The 18,955-nt window shown below is 32.3% G+C and overlaps 1 protein-coding gene across 3 annotated transcripts in view; it reads right to left on the bottom strand.

Moving 5' to 3' along the window:
• Nucleotides 1-18,955, bottom strand: part of HMCN1 (hemicentin 1) — a 465,183-nt gene that overhangs the window by 275,986 nt on the left and 170,242 nt on the right. For all 3 annotated transcript variants that reach the window (XM_031937038.1, XM_031937039.1, XM_003767514.3), the window contains exons 5-6: nucleotides 7,250-7,421; nucleotides 2,951-3,057 (exon numbers count right to left, since the gene is read on the bottom strand). In XM_031937038.1, the coding sequence (XP_031792898.1) occupies nucleotides 2,951-3,057; nucleotides 7,250-7,421 (279 nt within the window). The remainder of the gene's footprint in view (nucleotides 1-2,950; nucleotides 3,058-7,249; nucleotides 7,422-18,955) is intronic.

The following is an 18,955-nucleotide window of genomic DNA, read 5'->3' as shown; positions in this document are numbered from 1 at the left end:
GCAGTGTAGACATAGAATTGGAGAGGAATAAAACTGAAGTCTGGGAGACCATTAGAAAATTACTGAAATAATCTAGGTGAAAGATAATGAACACCTGAGCTTGGACTGCCTGTGTATCTATGTTAGGTGTTGGCTAAAGTGAAGGAATTTTAGATAACAGAGAACATAATGCCCCAAAACAAGAAAATCAATAGTTTGTAAAATAAAGTGCCCTTTTAGTCTGGAATAGAAACAATATAAATAATAGCTAATCCTTGTATAGTTTTAAGGTTTGCAAAGCATTTTAATATTTTTTTTCATGTGATCCTTAAAACAGTCCATTGAAGGAGAAGCTATTATTATCCCCATTCTACAGATGAAAAAAGTGAGGCTTAGAGAGAACAAATGACTTGCCTAAGGTCTCACAGCCAACATAGGTATCTGAGGTAGGATTGAATTGAAGTCTTCTTACTTGGCTCTACTTACAACCCAAGACCAGCAATCTATCCTTTATTTCATTTAGCTGCCTAGATCAGGGAAAGTTTCAGAAAGAAAATGAGCATTTCATTTGAGGTTTAAAGGTAGATTCAAAAAGCAAAGAGGAAAAAAGGACATTCCTGACATAAGCTATAATAATAACAAAGATCCCCAGGCATTGCATATAGAATAAATGCAGGGAAAGAATATGAGATGAGGCTCAAAATTTCTGGTCACATGCCATGGAAAGTCAGGTAAGAACTGGAGTTTCTGGAGTAGTAGACTTTTGCTTGTCACTTTTTTGTGTGACTTTTATGGTCAAGTCAATTTTGTTATTTTTTTCCATCAGTACATTATATAATCTTCATTATATACTCCATACTATATAAGATATAGATTTTGTTATATCTTTTTTATATTTTAGGTAATCAAAATGTGTAGCTAATATAGCTGATGCTATCAGTTATTAATCTTAAAAAAACAGTGTGATTTATATGAAGATTCATCATTAGTACATTATAAATGTAAGATTTCTATGAGTAAGTCATTGTGTCTACATGTTTCTTTAATTATTGTCATGTTATCTGTGACATTTACCTACAACCATTTGAACAGAGCCCTCATCATTTCATTTTATCATTCCTTCCCTCCCTACTCACAAGCTAATCTAAGAACTGTCCCTGTATTTACCTATGAACACTTTCTTAGGTAATGCTTACTTACAATCTATGATATGGAAGGCTCAGGACAGATTAAACAACTGACACATAGAATTTAACCACTAAGCAAATAATGAGAAAAGACTTAGTATATTATATTCCAAACTCTCCCCCTCCTCCAAAATTAAGTGGATCAGTGATTCACTCCATTCCTCTTCAAGCACTGTTCCTGCTTTTCTTGACATCATTCTCTACCAAGACCCTATTCTTCTTGCCCTTCCCACAGATACTCTCTCCTTGCTTCCCCCGCTTCATTTTTCTTTTATGTGCTATTTTCTTCTATGAATATATAAGCTCCTTGAAGACAGGAACTGTCTTTGGTTTTGCTCCTATTTACATTTGCACTGCTTAGTACAATGCCTATCATATAGCAACAATAAATGTTTGCTGATTTGACCTAATGTTATATTGGAAATATTTCATCATTTTCCCCCTACTTCTATGTGTAAATACTGGGCTAGGTGCTAAGGATAGTGAAGTAAGAATAAAATAAGATTTACTCTCAAGAGTCTTTAATTGTGCCTACAACATCCCATGATAATCCTTAGATGTAATGGTTTTATTATAAAAGAAACAGTTATATTTTCCATCTCTATGATCCATTGCAAGTAGGAGTTAATTCTTTGAATTTGTACTCCCACAGCCTAGCGTAATACCTCATACAGTGAGTGCTTAATAAATATTTGATTGCTTGAATGTGAATTGTTTGAAAGAATAATAACAAGATAAAGCTTTTTCTATCCAAGCTCCATTAAAAGATGAAAACATTAATATTATTAATAATAATAACCTCCACTTGTACCCTACATTGATGCTTAATGATATGACCATGCTAATTGGACTCACCATGTATCATCATACAATTTGCTTTGGAGAGTTTTCATTTTGGAGACTGTGATATTACAAGATTCACAGCTATATTACTCAAGGAATATTATCTGCTTTTTAAAAGGATGACATTTTACACAAGGAAATAACTTGGGATCATAGTAAATACTGGGTCATTTCCCAAATGCAATACAATTTGCTCTCTTCATAGTCAGTTCTTAGCCCTACTCATTGCTCTCTGTATACAAGATATATGTTCTGATGAATTAACTCAATCAACTAGTCATCAAATTACATGTATCAGTCAGGATAATAGACATTTTTCAATGATGAAAACTTTTCTAAATGTGCTATTTTATATTATTATTTATTGTACTTCTAGGTGATATCATTTAAATAAGCTTTTCCAATTTTCAGTTTATTCATATTACATAACTTCATCATCATCCTGATTTTATGAATGAGACCAATTATGGAACAGAGAAATAGCATATGACCATAATAAATGGCAAAGTCAATTCTAGGTCACTAACTTTTGACTTCCAAATGTGGAAGGATCTGCAGTTAAGTAATTGATTTTTGTGTTACATTATATTTCAGGTACTACTTATAGTAAGGATACTAACTCTGGGTATAGGAAAACTACTAAATATAATTATAGTTTTCTTAAATTTTAACTTTTAGAGAAGAATAAATTAGCTGCATGATGGAGAGCTTTAGCTCTGGGCATTGTAAACCTAGTGAATTTATGGGCTACTTCCAGACACTAGAGATAATTCATATAGTGAAAATGTCTTTAAAATATATTATATGAATTCCTTTTTGTTAAATTGTTATCTATGTTTGCCAGAGATTTGTATTATAACTGATCTATTACATACCCTTTATAAAACATATTACCATAGAAATAAAATAATAATGATACATGTTTTGTGGAATAACAGTACCTTAATTGTCCACATGCCAGGTTCTGGCTCCTTCACATTCACTACCTTGGCAGAGTTATGGATATTTAATAGCTCATTCAAGCCAAATCCTTTTTTTATCAGCTTCCCTGAAAGACAGACAGAAAGGTAACAAGTACAGTACTTCTTTCAGCTTTGAATATTGACTGATTTATCACCATATAAATCCAAGAGCAAGATCTGATTTCAAGACGCAATTTTCTCTTGATGATATTCTTGCCAAGGAGCTATGTACACAGGCTTAAATATTCACTGTATTTTTGTTTGTTGGATAAATGAAGTGCTTGCCATCTGCAGTATACATTTTTACTAACGGATATGATTAAGAAATCATAAAACAAGGAATGTTTTCTATATCCATAACATTCCTTTAGGATATGAGCTTCAGAATCAGCATCACAGATCCACCTCTATCCTGCTGACTGTTATATCTAGAAAGAAAATAAATAACTCTTGTCACACTGTGATCATATTTCCAATATCAGCCTAAATTATAATGATCAAAATAATTTAAAAATCTGTCCCCTGGCCACAAGAATCATTTAGATTTTATGAATAGCAATTTCAGTAAGCCCATTCAATAATTCTTTCACATTAATTCTGGAAATTGTTATCATCAGAGCCCCTAGAATTTATCTAAAATTAAGGCATCTTAACTATCTATGCCACATGCTAGGAACTCTGCTAAGCATGGGAATACAAAAACAAAAAGCAGTCCTTTCTATCAAGGAATTCACAGCTTAATGGGGGATACAACAAGAAAGCAATTAAGTACAAACCATATAAGAGATAAATTGAAGATAACAATTTTATCTAATTTATATCCAAAGTACCATGCAGTTTGTGCATGGAGTATGGGGAAGGGATATTATCCTGAAAAATAATTTTATAAACTATAATCAAGACAGTGTAACCAACTAATTCAAATTACTTCCTATGAATCTAAAATGTATCTGACATAAATAGGACACTAAATTGGTCCTATAAAGGCTATAAGTTAATCTTCATTTGAAGTCATGTTTTGTGATTTATTCCAACCCTGGCTTCCAGTGAACAAAAGATCTATTTTGCCATTTGTAGAAACTAATAAATGCCAAAATAATTGCATAGAAAGATGATATATATCATTGATGAACTTGAAAAGTTTTAACATTAATTCATATATGATATTCTATTGGTACACTGAAAATTCATAAAGTAGAACTTCATGCAAAGGATCCTTGGTTTATTAAAATAGTATAAATTCATACTTGAAAAAGCCTGAATCTTCTTCAGGTGATGTAAGAAGTTCAACAATGTATGGATTTGCTTCTTTTGCCAATGGTAATGTATTTCTTAATGGATCATGTCCAAAAAATTATAAGGAGAAGAGTTACATATGGCCTTGAAAGGCCATATGCTCTAATGGTATGAATATATCCATAAAAATATTTAGATTTCCAGATGTTTTCTTCAATCCCAATTTAATTGCTAAGGTATGTGAAACATTTGAGAATTTTTTTAGATTTTTAAAAAATTAAATGTTAGACACCTTTCAAGACAACAATTTTTCAAAAAATAAAACATAACAAAAATAGAATTACATTAGCAACTGAACTGAAGCAATGGAACAAATGTGCAGAAAATGTACAACATAAGCTCAATATTCAGTTAGAAATAAATTTGTTTGACTGCCAAAAGTAAGCAAAAATATTTTGTGAATTCAGATGTTAAGACCATATTCTAGTGGTATGTCCTAATTGCCAGTATTTCGAAGACAACTACTGTAGGACTGAAATCCAGTGGATGCTACATGCACATTTAGTGTACATTAAGGAATACTTGGTTATACTGGTTTGAAAATTATTCAAATAAAATTACAAAGTATACTCATTTGTCTTATGAGAGTTATTATACATATTCTGTGACAAGCATGATATTATCTGCATATTTTATAATCAAAATTTCTTTTCCCCTAATTGAGGGAGGTTTTTGTAAACTTTGAAATGAAAGGTATAAATGAAAGGATCTTTGTAATGTTCTCTTCTCTTAAGTATAATTGTTCTCCGGGAGCAGGTTTCTTGGAGGGCTTCTGGGAGCAGCCTTAATTTCAGCTCAAAGTAACAATCACCTCAAAGGCAGCCAGCTGTTAAAGTCCAGTCCTTTATTGTCTCTTCCAAAATAGCCTGGTTAGCTTTCTTAGAGGCCTATCTCTCTCCTTGTTTCTAAGAGCTCTTGTTGCTAGTCCTTTAGCTCTGCCAGCTTCAGCCTCTAGCTCTCTCTGAATCCAAAACCTCCAGCCAGCAGAAAGGTGGAATATGGAATGAATCTGTCTCCGCCTCCAAGAGTGGGATTGTGGGAGCTGTGACTTGTGAATCTTCTCCACTGAATCCTGACTTGTGAATCTCCTGAAGTCCGTAGTTGGCTTGTGGGAGCTCCTTATATATGATGTCTTAAAGGTGTGAACTCTAATGTGTAAGCTAATGTGTGAACTATCCCAAAGGTGTGAACTCCACAAGTACATAAGCATTGTTTCTATCAATTACAGTGACTTAGCACCTTGTTTCAAGTTCTGGCCTATAACAGATCTTGAAGAAATCCAATGATATGGAAAGAAAATTTAACAAAGTTCAAAAACGTACATTTTTACAGAAAGGCCTTCATAAATCAAGTTATATGTCTTTTGACTTTAATTACTCAAAATGAATGGCTAATACCCCAAAAAGTTGATTATACACATAAAACTAAACTTAACTATATTTAGCAGATTGAAGAATCTTTAATTAATGTTTTATCTAATTTTAATTAAAATGAATAATGGGATTAGATTAAACCACAGTGTCAATGTGCTCCTAAAACATTCTAAAGCTAGCATGTAGGTAGTTTGCCTCTTAGCTGCGGCCTTGACAATAAAAATCAAATTTTAACAACAAGAAAATTTGTTGTAAAATAATAGGATTATTTTATGTACCATTTTTAAAAGAAATTTGTGTTTTTCTTTATCAAACCTATAAAATTACCATAAAAGATATATTTTTATTCTATCAGCAACTGAAATTGTTACTTTCCAGTTAGAGATTCAATAAATCAGACAAATCACAATTCATATTTCTTTTCCAGTATGAGTTTGGTCTAATCCTTCCTAAATGTTCTGTTTTGGTCATAACAAGTATATATATAAGCATAAATATGAATGCATGTATGTTTACATATTTGTGCATATGTCCTAATTACATTTAGATGCATACCTATATATTTTAGCTATATTAATGCCAAGCTGAATATGCAAAAAAGGAAGTCTTACAATATCATACAAGACAAGTGCTCCTTTGGTCTCTATATGTCCTTTGGACATCATAGGAAAGGAAAAAAAAAACCCAACCCTTCTATCTGCATCTTTGCCAAATTCTTCCTGACATTAAACTGAAATCTCCTTTTTTGCAAACTTCCACCCATAGTGACAAGTTTTGGCCTTTGGGCAACATGGAATAAACCAATTACCTTCTCCATACAATAGTTTTTTAGGTACATAAAGACAGCTATTATTTTTCTCTGGAGCTTTCTCTTCTACAAACTAAAAAAACAAACAACAACAACAACAAAAAACAAAAACAACTAAACTTTTCATTTAAATTTTTTTCATCCTGACTCAAGATGCTTCATGATTCTACTTGTCCTCCTCTGGATATTCTCCAGATTATCAGTGTTCTTCTTAAACCATGGTACCCAGAATTGAAGAAGAAAGGTCTGATGAAGATGGAGGACAATCATTTTTAGAAGGTTGATATATTACTGACCATTTTCATTGTGAGCAGTTAATCTTAGCTTTAAATCCAGGTCCTCTGATCACTCATCTACTGTTCTATCCTCTGAAGATCTTGGTACAAGCAAACCCTACTTCTATAGACCTTATAACCTGTCCCAGAGAAGCCTCTAAGACTTTAATTTACAGAAGAGTTGCAGTTTGGGATTTTCCACACTGGGGATTTCTCTATGCCAACAAAATCACAAGTCTAAAATATAGATATTTATACATGTACATATGTAAATATGCATTATATAAGCATACATAATTCATATATTCTATTCATAAGAGATTTCATAAAATTGAATCCCATTGAAATTCTTCATGGATTTAAAAAAAAAAACTAGATTTTTAAAATGGCTTTGCCATCTGTTCTGTGGTTTGTTCAGTTGTGGTTAAGCTATATAATATGGTTGGTATAAAGGAACAAACAAGCACTTTCTTTCCATTTAGAAAAAAAAACGAAGTATATGAAGGTGTATAAATATAAAACTTACCTAATGGATTACGAATTTCAATCAGTGGAGAAGGACCACTCAGAGATACAGTAACTTCCTTTAGACTGGGATCAAAGGGGATTTGCCAAGTATTTACAGCTTTTTCTAAATGATCAGTGGAGAGGAGATGAACTTTTGAAGCTTGTACTGCTTCTTCTACCCATTTTAACACCTATTAAAGAAAAAAGAAAAAGAATATATCAGTGATATCAGAAGTATGAGGATTTGCACACAAAGTAATTTTCCAGCTGCAAAAATTGGTCTGGTTCAGTCGTAACACCCTGGAAACTTTTTTTTTAAGTTATGAGAATGATTTCAGCAATTAATGATAAACAGTTGGGACTGCCTATACCTGGTGACTGTAACTGTTTCCAAATGAAATGCTGATTTGATCTTTGCTCCCACTTTTGACATTTTCTTGAATTAATATATTTTAAAATAAGTTTTTATGAAAAGACATGTAGTAGAAGAACAAGAAAATGTAAAGCACTATAGGAATTCTAGTTATACTGTTGCTATTCTTTTCCAAGAGAAATAATGGTAATAAAACTTTGATAGAAAGTTTTATTTTAAAAATTGGACATTTTTCCCATTAATTCTTTTATTTTTACTTTCCTCAGATTCTATTTAGAAGAACAGTAGCCTCACTTCAGTTTAATATAGGGCTTATTTATTAACTATTAAAACCACAATCATGAAAATGACAAAAGTGGTAAATAGCAATGATAAAAGAAAGAAATCAAAATATGATTAGGGAAAAATACTTCAGACTATGTTATCCATTAGGAATGCATTGTTAACTAATAATTTCCTTATAAGTATAACAGAAAATTTTCAGTGGTTATAGGTAATAAAAAATAAAATATTAATATAGTTAGATACATTCCTAGATAATCATAGACAGATCATCAATATTCAGTTAAATGGAACTTATTTGAAGGTAGAAATGTTTTAAAATTGTTTCTACAATGAATAATTCTATATGATACATATTTCTTTGGTTCCTATTTGCTTTGTGAAAGGCTCTTATCACATGTTGTTTACATTGTCTTAAGGCACAAGACAACTAAATCTAAATTAATCTGAATTACATTTATTACATTACTTGCTTATACATGCAAGTTTAGAAACTAGAGACACACACACACACATACACATATACACAGACACAATTCATGTCTGTAAGGCTCTTAAATTCTACTTTGAAGATACAATATATAGTTTTATAGTAAGCTGCTTGTCCTGGCATCAAGAAACAATTATCATTCAATTCCTCTTATTCCTTCCTTCATTCTCTAAATATTCTAACAAAGAGGGCAGGGAGGACACTAAAATTTCCTAACTACATTGAAATATATATTCATTTATTTTTTTTTCAACAATCATTGATTAAGCTCCTATTTTATGTACTACATGGTATACATGGTTCCTGGTAAGGTGATAAAAAACAGATGAGACTCTACCATAAAATCTATTTGTGGGGTAATAAATTTGCAAAAAACCCCTATAATATAAATTATAAGACAAGTAAAAAGCACTGTGATAAAGATGGGGAAAGATTGGTTGGGATCACAGAGAAAATCATGAAAGGCTTCCTGAATTAAAAGTCATTTGAGTTCAGACTCCAAGTTCTGGTAACTTTAAAACCTGTGTTTTATAACTTTGTACTCTCAACACACATGTGGCATAAGACCCTCGCATAAAGTTGTTACTAAATAAATGCTAAATGAATCAGTGAAAGAAACTGTTCACTGACATTAAGTGAAGTGAATAGAACCAAGAGAGCATTGTATATAACAATAACAAGATTATGAGATATCAACTGTGATGCACTTGGCTCTTTTCAATAATGAGGTGTTTCAAGGCAATTACAACAAACTTGTGATGAAAAGAATCATTTGCATCCAGAGAGAGGTCTATGGAGACTGAATGTGGATCACAATTTAGTATTTTCACTTTTTTGTTGTTGCTGTTTGCTTGGTTTTTTCTTTTTTTTCCTTTTTTGATCTGATTTTTCTTATACAGCATGATAAATGTATAAATATGTCCAAATGAACTGCATATGTTTTTCCTATATTGGATTATTTTCTGTCTTTAGGAGGACATAGGTGGGTTTTGCAAGAGTAAATGCTGAAAACTCTGCATTGAATGTAGGCTATTATTAAAAAAAGAAAAAAGAAATTATTCAATGCATATAATCATGGTTATTGAACACTGAAATAAGCACTAAGGTTAAAAAATTTTTTTGAAAACTTAAAAGTAGGTATGTCTAACCTTATAATTTCTGAGGTAAATGCGTTAATTGGTCCCACTCCCAGTCTTCCTTGGCTTTAACATTCTTCTTAACTATAGGTAGGAGAAAAAAATCCAGCAAGTTTGGAACCAAACAGTTTGTCTTGTTTAGACACAGCCAAGGTAAGTTCTCTGTCAATAGAGGTTGATTAAGGCCAAGTTCTCTTAATAAGATAGCTATGGGATTTACATTTCTTTGGTAGTTATGTTTTGATTATACAGGATTAAATTTCTCTCCTTAGAGTTACCCCCTTATTTCCAGATAAGAGATTTAGCCTATGTGTGTACATCCTCCTCCTTCAATATAGATGAGTTTGACTTATGTTTTACACTACCTTTTGGTATTGATATATCTTCTATGTAGAGGTTTTTTTTTTTTTTAAAGCCTAAGGTTCAACAGAGGACCTTCCATTATATGCACTAATAAGGCCAGTATTACAAGGGATCAGTGGAGTCTCTCATAAAAGAAGTTCCAATTAAACTGAAGAGTTAACCCATACATATAAAGAACATTTGATTTCCTTAAATTGATTTAGTTAATTTCTTTCTTCAGTGAAAAAGTATTTTTTTGAGTATCTACAACAGTCAAGACAGTATGTTATAAAATACAAATATTTTTAAAACATAGCATATATGTCCTTGAAGAATTTATAATCTTACAGTTACATAAGAAATTCCACTCAATTCCACTTAGTTGTAATTGTAACTGTACAATTGTAACTGTGGTTGTAATTCGGGATTTGAGTTGAGTCTTGATGAGGCTTAGGGGTTACAAGACATAAAAGTAATAAAGGAGAACATTTCAAGTATGGAGTTAGAAGACAGAATTCCATGCACACAAAATAGGAAGAAATCAGTTTGGATGGAAGATTATGTGAGACAATATTATACTGTTGTTATCTGTCCTTTTTTCAAAGAGGATCAATGATATCATAAGAATATGTCTTAATTTGTAGATAAAATGGATTTAAGTAAGGCAAAATTGTACAAGTTCAGTGGTAAGACAAAAATCAAGATAATTAGAGATTGCCCAGGATACAGTGCATGAGCTTAGCATCTTTGATGTCCGACCAAGTTGTAAGCACCTACTTCAGTCGCCTTCATGGTCAATGGAACAAAATGTTTTCATCAGCCCATTCTACCAGCGGAAATCTTCACATGCTTGAAGTGGCTACCCCTGGCATTTTCCCTCTATCTGATATATCCAGTCTACTGAAATAGTTTACCAGGACGTGATCACTACACTTAATAAAGCTTCTGGATTTCCTGAGTGAGAGTTGAGCACCAAGGGTAGACAGCAAAGATAGATGAGCAGTCCTAAAAAAGGCTCAGAAAGTCCTAACACCGAAAGTACTAGTCCTCTTTGAGAATAATATATAACCATCCCAGAAATAAGGTGGGGCAAGATTTTGAAGGACTTTAAATAGCAAACATAAGAATTTGCACTTTATCCTATAGACAATAAAAAGTCACTGAAGTTTTTTGAGTAAGAGAATGACATGATCATCTTGGACTTTGAAATATCAGTTTGACAGCTGGGTGGAAAATGAATTGGAAAGAGCAGAAAAGTTGTCCACAGGATAATTAAGTAGACTATATTAATAGTCCAGATGAGAGTATGGGAAGAGAAAGAAGGGGACAAAAATGATGATCTACCTTTGACAAAAAGAGGGAAATGAAAAGCTTCTAACATTTTCAGGGTAGAGTTAAAGAGTTCCATTTTAAACAAGTTGAGTTTGACATGGTTTTCATGGAATACTCAAGCAGAAACACTCAATGGACAGTGAGAGGTGTTGAAGATGTTCAAGAGAGAGATGAGAGTTGAATATATACATACATCAGGGAGGAGAGATGATAATGTGAATCTCAGCATGTAAGCCTGTGTAGCAAGAAAAAAAGGGAGGCACAGGACATAAACACAAAAGGATAGGGAATGGATGATGAGCATTCAAAGTTTAGTTAAAAAATCAAAAGCTACTTGTATTCTGCTCAGTTCAACTAAACTCATCCCAAGAAAATACCACCATTTTAGGAGACCTTCACTTTATAAGTATTGTTATTATCAGTCATGTCTGATTCTTACACAGTTTGAGCATGAGAAATCCTGCCTTTTTTTCTGTGTTTGTACACACATACACACACATATACACATAAACATATGTATACTGGCTTCCTGATATTTCCTGTAACAAATTATACACACATAGACATATACACACAAACTTTTGCATTAAACAATGATAAATGGTTTGGCTGTTGGTTTATTATATATTTCAGTTTCTCAAGGGTAGGAATTGTTTCATTATAAAGTTATTGGTTTTTTTGGTATTAGCTTCAAAGTATTTGGTTTTTTTTTCTTTTTCTCTTTCTATCAATAGCACCTGCCATGATGGTAATCTTATTATGTGCTTAACAAATTTTGTTACTATGATAATTATGTTTATGATTATGTGACAAATGAGTAATGCAATTTTCTCATTCCAACATGCAGTGGCTTTATCATCTGTGCCTCAGAGAACTGCCGTTGATGCAAGACACCAAAGAACATATTGCTAAAATCAATGCTTTCTTTGTAGAGTAGTGTCTTTTCATAAAAAACAGGGAATTTGGAACTGTTTTGCAATTTACTACCTGGATGATCCTGGAAATATGATTACAGCTATTTGGATGCTTTAGTTTTCTGATCTGTAAAATGAGTTTTAACGAAATAACTTCTAAATCTAACCGTAAACCCATGATCCTGTAACCATTTTCTCCCTAACATAAATCCAATTCACTTAACTAAAAATCCCCTCATTTACTCTTATGACCAGGCAACTAATTAGCTCAGTGAGTAGAACACCAAGCCTGGAATCACTAAGGTTCATCTTTATGAGTTTAAATCTAGCCTGAGACACTAATTGTATGACCTCAGGAAAATCATTTAACTGTGTTTTCCTCAATTTCCTCATTTGTAAAATGACCTGGAAAAGGACAAATCAATCCCCTCCAGTATCTTTGCTCAAACGGTGTAAGAATCAGACATGACTGATAATAACAATACTTATAAAGTGAAGGTCTCCTAAAATGGTGGTATTTTCTTGGGATGAGTTTAGTTGAACTGAGCAGAATACAAGTAGCTTTTGATTTTCCCTTATTACAGTGCCCAATTCATCAACATTTACTAGGTTTTCACAAAAGGATTACTATGTATCATAATATTACTTGTTGGAGTAGACATTGTACAGACTTCTGTCAAGAGGCCAAAGTAACTTTTAAAAATCTGCTTATAAGAAAAATTAAATTGAGAACAGATGCAACCCATTTTATTAGAAAATATAGATATTACTAACACATGAATAAAAGTAGATCACTTATAAACTGTAGTATGCCTATAAGCCTGGCCTCCATTCAACCATGTGTTATGTACTTAGGAAAAAAAAAACCCACAACAATCCAATGTTTTAATATAAGAAGTATTCTCATGAAGTACTAACAGATTGAATTAAATACCACTGTGATGATCAAAGAAATCAGTTCAACTCTATTTTCAGGTGTCACATAGTTGTAGAAATACCTGAATCACACCATTGACTTTAGTTTGAAGAGTTCAATGATTTTAAGTGTTTTCTCAGTAATTCACAGAATTATAGGGTGGCAGACTAGAAGAAATCTATGAGATCATTGAGTCCAAACCCTTCATTTTATAAATGAGGGGGAATGAACTTGAAAGTGTTCATTTGACTTCTAAAACCTTAGCTGCATTTGCTCTACAGACTGGATCACTCTTAAAACTCAGAGTGAAACCTTGCATTCCTAAAGACTCCGCAGTGTCGTATAAATCCTACTTTCTATAAAATATTACATATTCAGAGTATTTACATATGCCCATTCAAGTATTAATGAAATATAAAAATTGTTTCAAAGAATAAAGTAATTCTGTATAATCTCTGAGACTAGTGATGTCACTCAAATTGAAAAGGAGATGACTAAAACCATACATAAGAATCCATGCAGCCAACATAATGACTTAGAAAAACACATTTTGTTTGTTTTTTGGTACATATTTCTCAATTTCATCTCATTCTGGTTTAGACTACATTGACATCTTTACTTTAACATTCTCCAGACATTTTTGATTTATATAGATATAAATATAGATATTCATTTATGTCAATGAAATATTTTGAACATGCATCTCCAGTATATATTCTCACTTACAAATTATCTACATTACCACTCCATTTAAAATTACGTCCATTATAAAATTTGAAGGAAGGAAAGAAGATTGGGAGAGAAGAAAGAGAAATCAAAATAGAAAATATATATATATATATTTCTATATATACATATATCAATTTTTTACTATCAGATTTAGAAGTTAACATTGTTGTCATTTTTCATCATGTCTTACTCTTTGTGACACCATTTAGAATTTTCTTGGCAGAGACAATGGAAAGCTCTGCCATTTCCTTTCCAATTCATTTTAAAGATGGGGAATTGAGATAAGCAAGATTAATGACTTACTGGTCCAGGTTCACATAGCTAGTAAGTGTTTAAAGTCTGATTTGAACTCACAAACATGAGTCTTTCTGACTTTCAGCCCAACACTCTAAAAACTATGTCACCTAACTGTTCCATAGACCAAATTTATTATTTATTTGTGGAAATTCCTATCTTTAGTAATTCACTCTTAGCATCTTAGCATTTGGACATTAGTCCAAAATAACACAGTTTAAACTGCATTCTTCTGTATAATCCTCAAAGTTAGCTCTGTTTTGTTGTTATTATTTTTGATGGTTTTGTTGATTTTTTTTCCTTTTATTTGTTTATTTATTTTTAATACACATAGCTTTGTGAATTCTTTTGGGAGAGAAAAATCAGAACAAAAGGGAAAAGTCATGGAAGAAGAAAAAAAACAGAAAAAAAGAAGTGAACATAGCATGTGTTGATTTATATTCATTCTCCACATTTGTTTTTCCTGGTTGTAGATGGTATTTTCTCTCCAAAGTCTCTTGGGAATGTCTTGAATCACTGAATCACTGAGAAAAAACAAATCTTTCCTATTTGATCACTACACATTCTTGCTGTTATTGTGTACAATGTATTTCTCTTTCTACTAATTTCACTGATCATTATCAAAATTTAACCCCTAATGATTGGAAATCTATAGCAAAGACATGTTTAAACCCTGGACAAAACTTATTGTGACTTTCTGATTATAGTGAACTCTGTAGAATACAAGCCTAGTGAAATAGATAGCCTGGAGTTAATAGACTAGTCACCTTTGACCAACTAGCAGGTGTAGGTCCTTAGGCAGACACTTTAGCACAGATTAATTATCCTTTGGCAGCATATGAGCAAATTGCTTCTGCTGTTACCAAAGCACGGGGCACCCTCTGAGGAAAACAAGATAGAGGGGAAGCCTTCACAAAAATAGTGAAAATCCAAACGAACCTTTTCCAGGCCTTTTTAAAATCAAATTGTTCGTCATTTTCATAGAACAATAATATGCCACAATTTGTTAAGCTATTCCCCAATTGATGGGTATCTACTCGTTTTTCAATTCTTTGCTATCACAAAAAGAGCTGCTATAAGCATTTTTGCCCATGTTGATAGTTTTTTTTCCCTTTGATCCCATGGTGGCACTGCTGGGTCAAAGGATATGCATAGTTTGATAATGCTTTGGACATAATTCCAAATTGCTCTCCAGAATGGTTGGATCATTTCACAACTCCACCAACAGTGCATCAGTGTCCCAGTTTTCCCACATCCCCTATAACATTTATCATTGTCTTTTTCTATCATCTTAGCCAATCTGGGAAATGTGAGGTGGTACCTCAGAGTTGTTTTAACTTGCACTTCTCTAATCAATAGTGATTTAGAGCATTTTTTATATGACTATAAATGGGTTTAATTTCTTCATCTGAAAATTACCTGTTTATACCCTTCAACTATTTATCAATTGGGGCATGACTTGTATTCTTATAAATTTGACACAGGTCTTATAATTTTAAAAATGAGATCTTTATCCAAAACACTGGCTGTACAAATGTTTCCCCAGCTTTGTACTTCCATTTTATTCTTGTTTCTGTTGGTTTTATTTGTGCAAAACCTTCTTAACTTAAGGTAGTCAAAGTTATCCATTTTGCCTTTTGTAATGTTTTCTTTGGTCATAAATTACTCCTTTCTCTAAAGATCTGAGGGGTAAATTATCCCTTGCTTTCCTTATTTGCTTATGGTATCATCCTTTACCCCCAAATAATATACCCATTTTGATCCCATTTTGATCTTACTTTGGTATGAGATGTAGGTCTATGATGAGTTTCTGACATGTTATTTTCTAGTTTCCCCAGAAATTTTAGTCAAATGCTGAGTTCTTATCCAAGAAGCTAGAGTTTAGGGGTTTATCAAATACTAAATTACTAAAGGCCTTGATTATTGTGTCATATGTATTCACTGACACTAAATATTCTATTCCACTGATCCACCACTCTATTTCTTAGCCAGTACCAAATGGTTTTGATGTTTGCTTCTTTATTACAGTTTTAGGTCTGGCACTGCTAAACTACAATCCTTTGTATTTCTCTTCATTAATTTCTTTGATATTCTTGACCTTTTTTCATTCCAGATTAATTTTTTAATTATTTTTTCTAGTTCTATAAAACCATTTTTGGTAGATTGCTTTGTATGGCACTGAACAAGTAGATTAATTTAGGTAGACTTGTTATTTTTATTATTTTAACTCAGCCTACCCAATTGCTCATGGGTCTACAATTGCTCTACATTTGTCAGTAATATATAGAAATGCTGATGATCTGTATAGATTTAGCTCCTAATTATTACTTTAATTTCTTTTTTATTGGTGGTAAGTTCACCCTTTTCATTTTTGACACTGGTGATTTGTTTTTTTTTTTCTTTCCTTTTTTTAACCAAAATAACTAAAGCTTTATCTATTCTATTGGGTTTTTTTCCCCACAAAACCAACTCTTAGTTTTATTAATTAGTTCAATAGTTTTCTTCATTTCAATTTTTATTAATCTCTCCTTTGAATTTCAGAATTTCTAATTTGGTATATAATTGAGGGTTTTTCATTTGTTCTTTTTCTAGCTTTTTTAGTTGCATGTTCAATTCATTGATCTCCTCTTTCTCTATTTTATTCATGTAGCTATTTAGAGATATAAAATTTCCTCTAAGAATTGCTTTGGCTACATTCCATGGGTTTTGGTATGTTGTCTCCATGTCATTCTCTTAGGTGAAATTATGGATTGTTTCTGAGATTTGTTGTTTGACCCATTCATTCTTTAGAATTGGATTATTTAATTTCCAATTGGTTTTTGGTCTATCTTTCCTTGGTCCTTTTTTGAAAATAATTTTTATTGCATCATGGCCTGAAAAGGAAGCATTTATTATTTCTGCCTTTCTGCCTTTGATTATAAGGTTTTTAATGTCTTATACATGGTCAATTTTTGTGTAGGTACAATGTACTGCTGAGAAAAAAAGGTATATTTTCTCTGTTTCTGTTTCTATTGAATTTTCTCCAGAGGTCTATCATATCTAGGTTTTCCAGGATCCTATTAAACTCCTTAGTTTTTTTTTTCTTGTTTATTTTGTGGTTAGATTTGTCTAATTCTGAGAGAAGAAGCTTGAAGTCCCCCACTAATATAGTTTTACTGTCTATTTCTTCCTGTAACTGGCTTAATATCTTCTCTAGGAATTTATATGCTCTACCACTTGATACATATACATTTATTATCATTGCTACTTCATTATTTACAGTATCCTTTAACAAGATGTAGTTTCCTTCCTTAGATCTATTGTTACTTTGACTTTTTACTTCATCTGAAGCATAATAAATTATGTTCCAGCCTTTTACTTTTACTTTACATATCTCTCTGTGTCAAATGTGTTTCTTGTAAACAGATGTTGTCGATTTTCAAAAGTCAAAGAAGAGCCCCCTGGAATTAACCCTGTTTTAGAAATGCCAAAGAAAGACTATGTTGGCCACTACATTTGCTGAAGATCTTTTCAGGAAAAATGATATAGCAGTTAAGAAAATGGATACAGTAAAGATAAGAATCAAAGGGTAGTCTTTAATACAGAACTCATTATATGGGTTGTACACCAGGTGAAATTGCAAAGTTTTATATTTTGATTGTCTTTCTTTTCTTTAACTTGTATCATTCAGAAGATTTGCGCTCTCAGGAGAAAGAGAGAAAGTAAAGGAGAAGTTGAGGCTTTTATTTGCAGTCCAGATGAGTTTCTGAAACAAAGACTCACTACATTGTATCTTGTGCATCATTTGCCTATACTGCCTTGGCTCTGAAATCAGTGCTAGTGGTCTCATGACAGCAGCTATCTTCTCTAGCCCCTCTCACTTCACTTAGATCCTACTCACAAGTCTTGACTTATTAATCAAGCTCTCTGTAGGGACATAACTCTCTACCAGGAAAGAGTGGTGGTGGAGAAAAATATGTCAGAGTTTGACTTGATCAGCTAGCATCCAATTCTAATGACCTAATCCTTGGCAATACCTATAGTACATGATCAGCAAGAAATTACTATAGTAATGGAAGAGTTTTTTGGAGGGCAATGGCAATATCAGATATAATTTCTTCAATATAGGGTGCTTCTGATGAGAAACTTTATCAATGTAGATCAAGATCTGCTCTGAAACTTAAAATTTTAAGAACAGGCTAGAGGGGCTAAATGACTTACCTGGTAAGTCAATATATATCAGAGATGGAACCTAAATTCAACTCTTCTTGAGTCAGAGATCAAATCTGTATTGACTGTCCTGTGCTAGCTCTTGTAAAAAACAAACAAACAAAACAAAACAAAACAAACTCCTATGTAAGTCTTAAGTGACAATATAACTAAAAGATATGATAGGAAGTTAGTGAAGAAGAATCTAATCTCTTCAGACTGTATGGTCACTGAAAGTTTCCCAGAGAAAATGGGACTTGAATTAACCCTAAAAATGGGTAAGTATGGCAGAGAGAGACAATGGCAGCATTTTTCAAACATCGAATAGCTAGGTAAAATTATAAAGACAAGAACAGGCAAGCTATTCACATAACACAGTATATGGTACAGAGAAGCAATAAATGATTTTTGATTGACATTAAAGACCATTGTACAGTTTAGCTACAAAAGAGTCTCTAAGAGATACTTGGGAGATAAAACTGGAAAAGTAATTTTAAGACATGCTGAGTAGAATCTTAAAGGAAACAAACATTTTTCTCCTTTCTTTCTTAAAATAAAAGATAAGATGTTTGTCCTATATTCTGTAGTTTTGGAGAGCCAGTATCAGTTTTTGACTAAGGAAATTACATGATTAAAATTGTAGAGGGCTGGAACTCTGAAAAAGTGTACTTGCATCTAAGACAGCAGAGCATTTAAGGCAAATTACTTACTCAATGTGAGATAATGGTT

The sequence above is a fragment of the Sarcophilus harrisii genome, chromosome 4 (genome assembly GCF_902635505.1).
Source record: "Sarcophilus harrisii chromosome 4, mSarHar1.11, whole genome shotgun sequence".
Taxonomy (NCBI): domain Eukaryota; kingdom Metazoa; phylum Chordata; class Mammalia; order Dasyuromorphia; family Dasyuridae; genus Sarcophilus; species Sarcophilus harrisii.
Note: the sequence above shows the minus strand (reverse complement) of the source record. Positions and strands in the feature narration are given on the sequence as shown.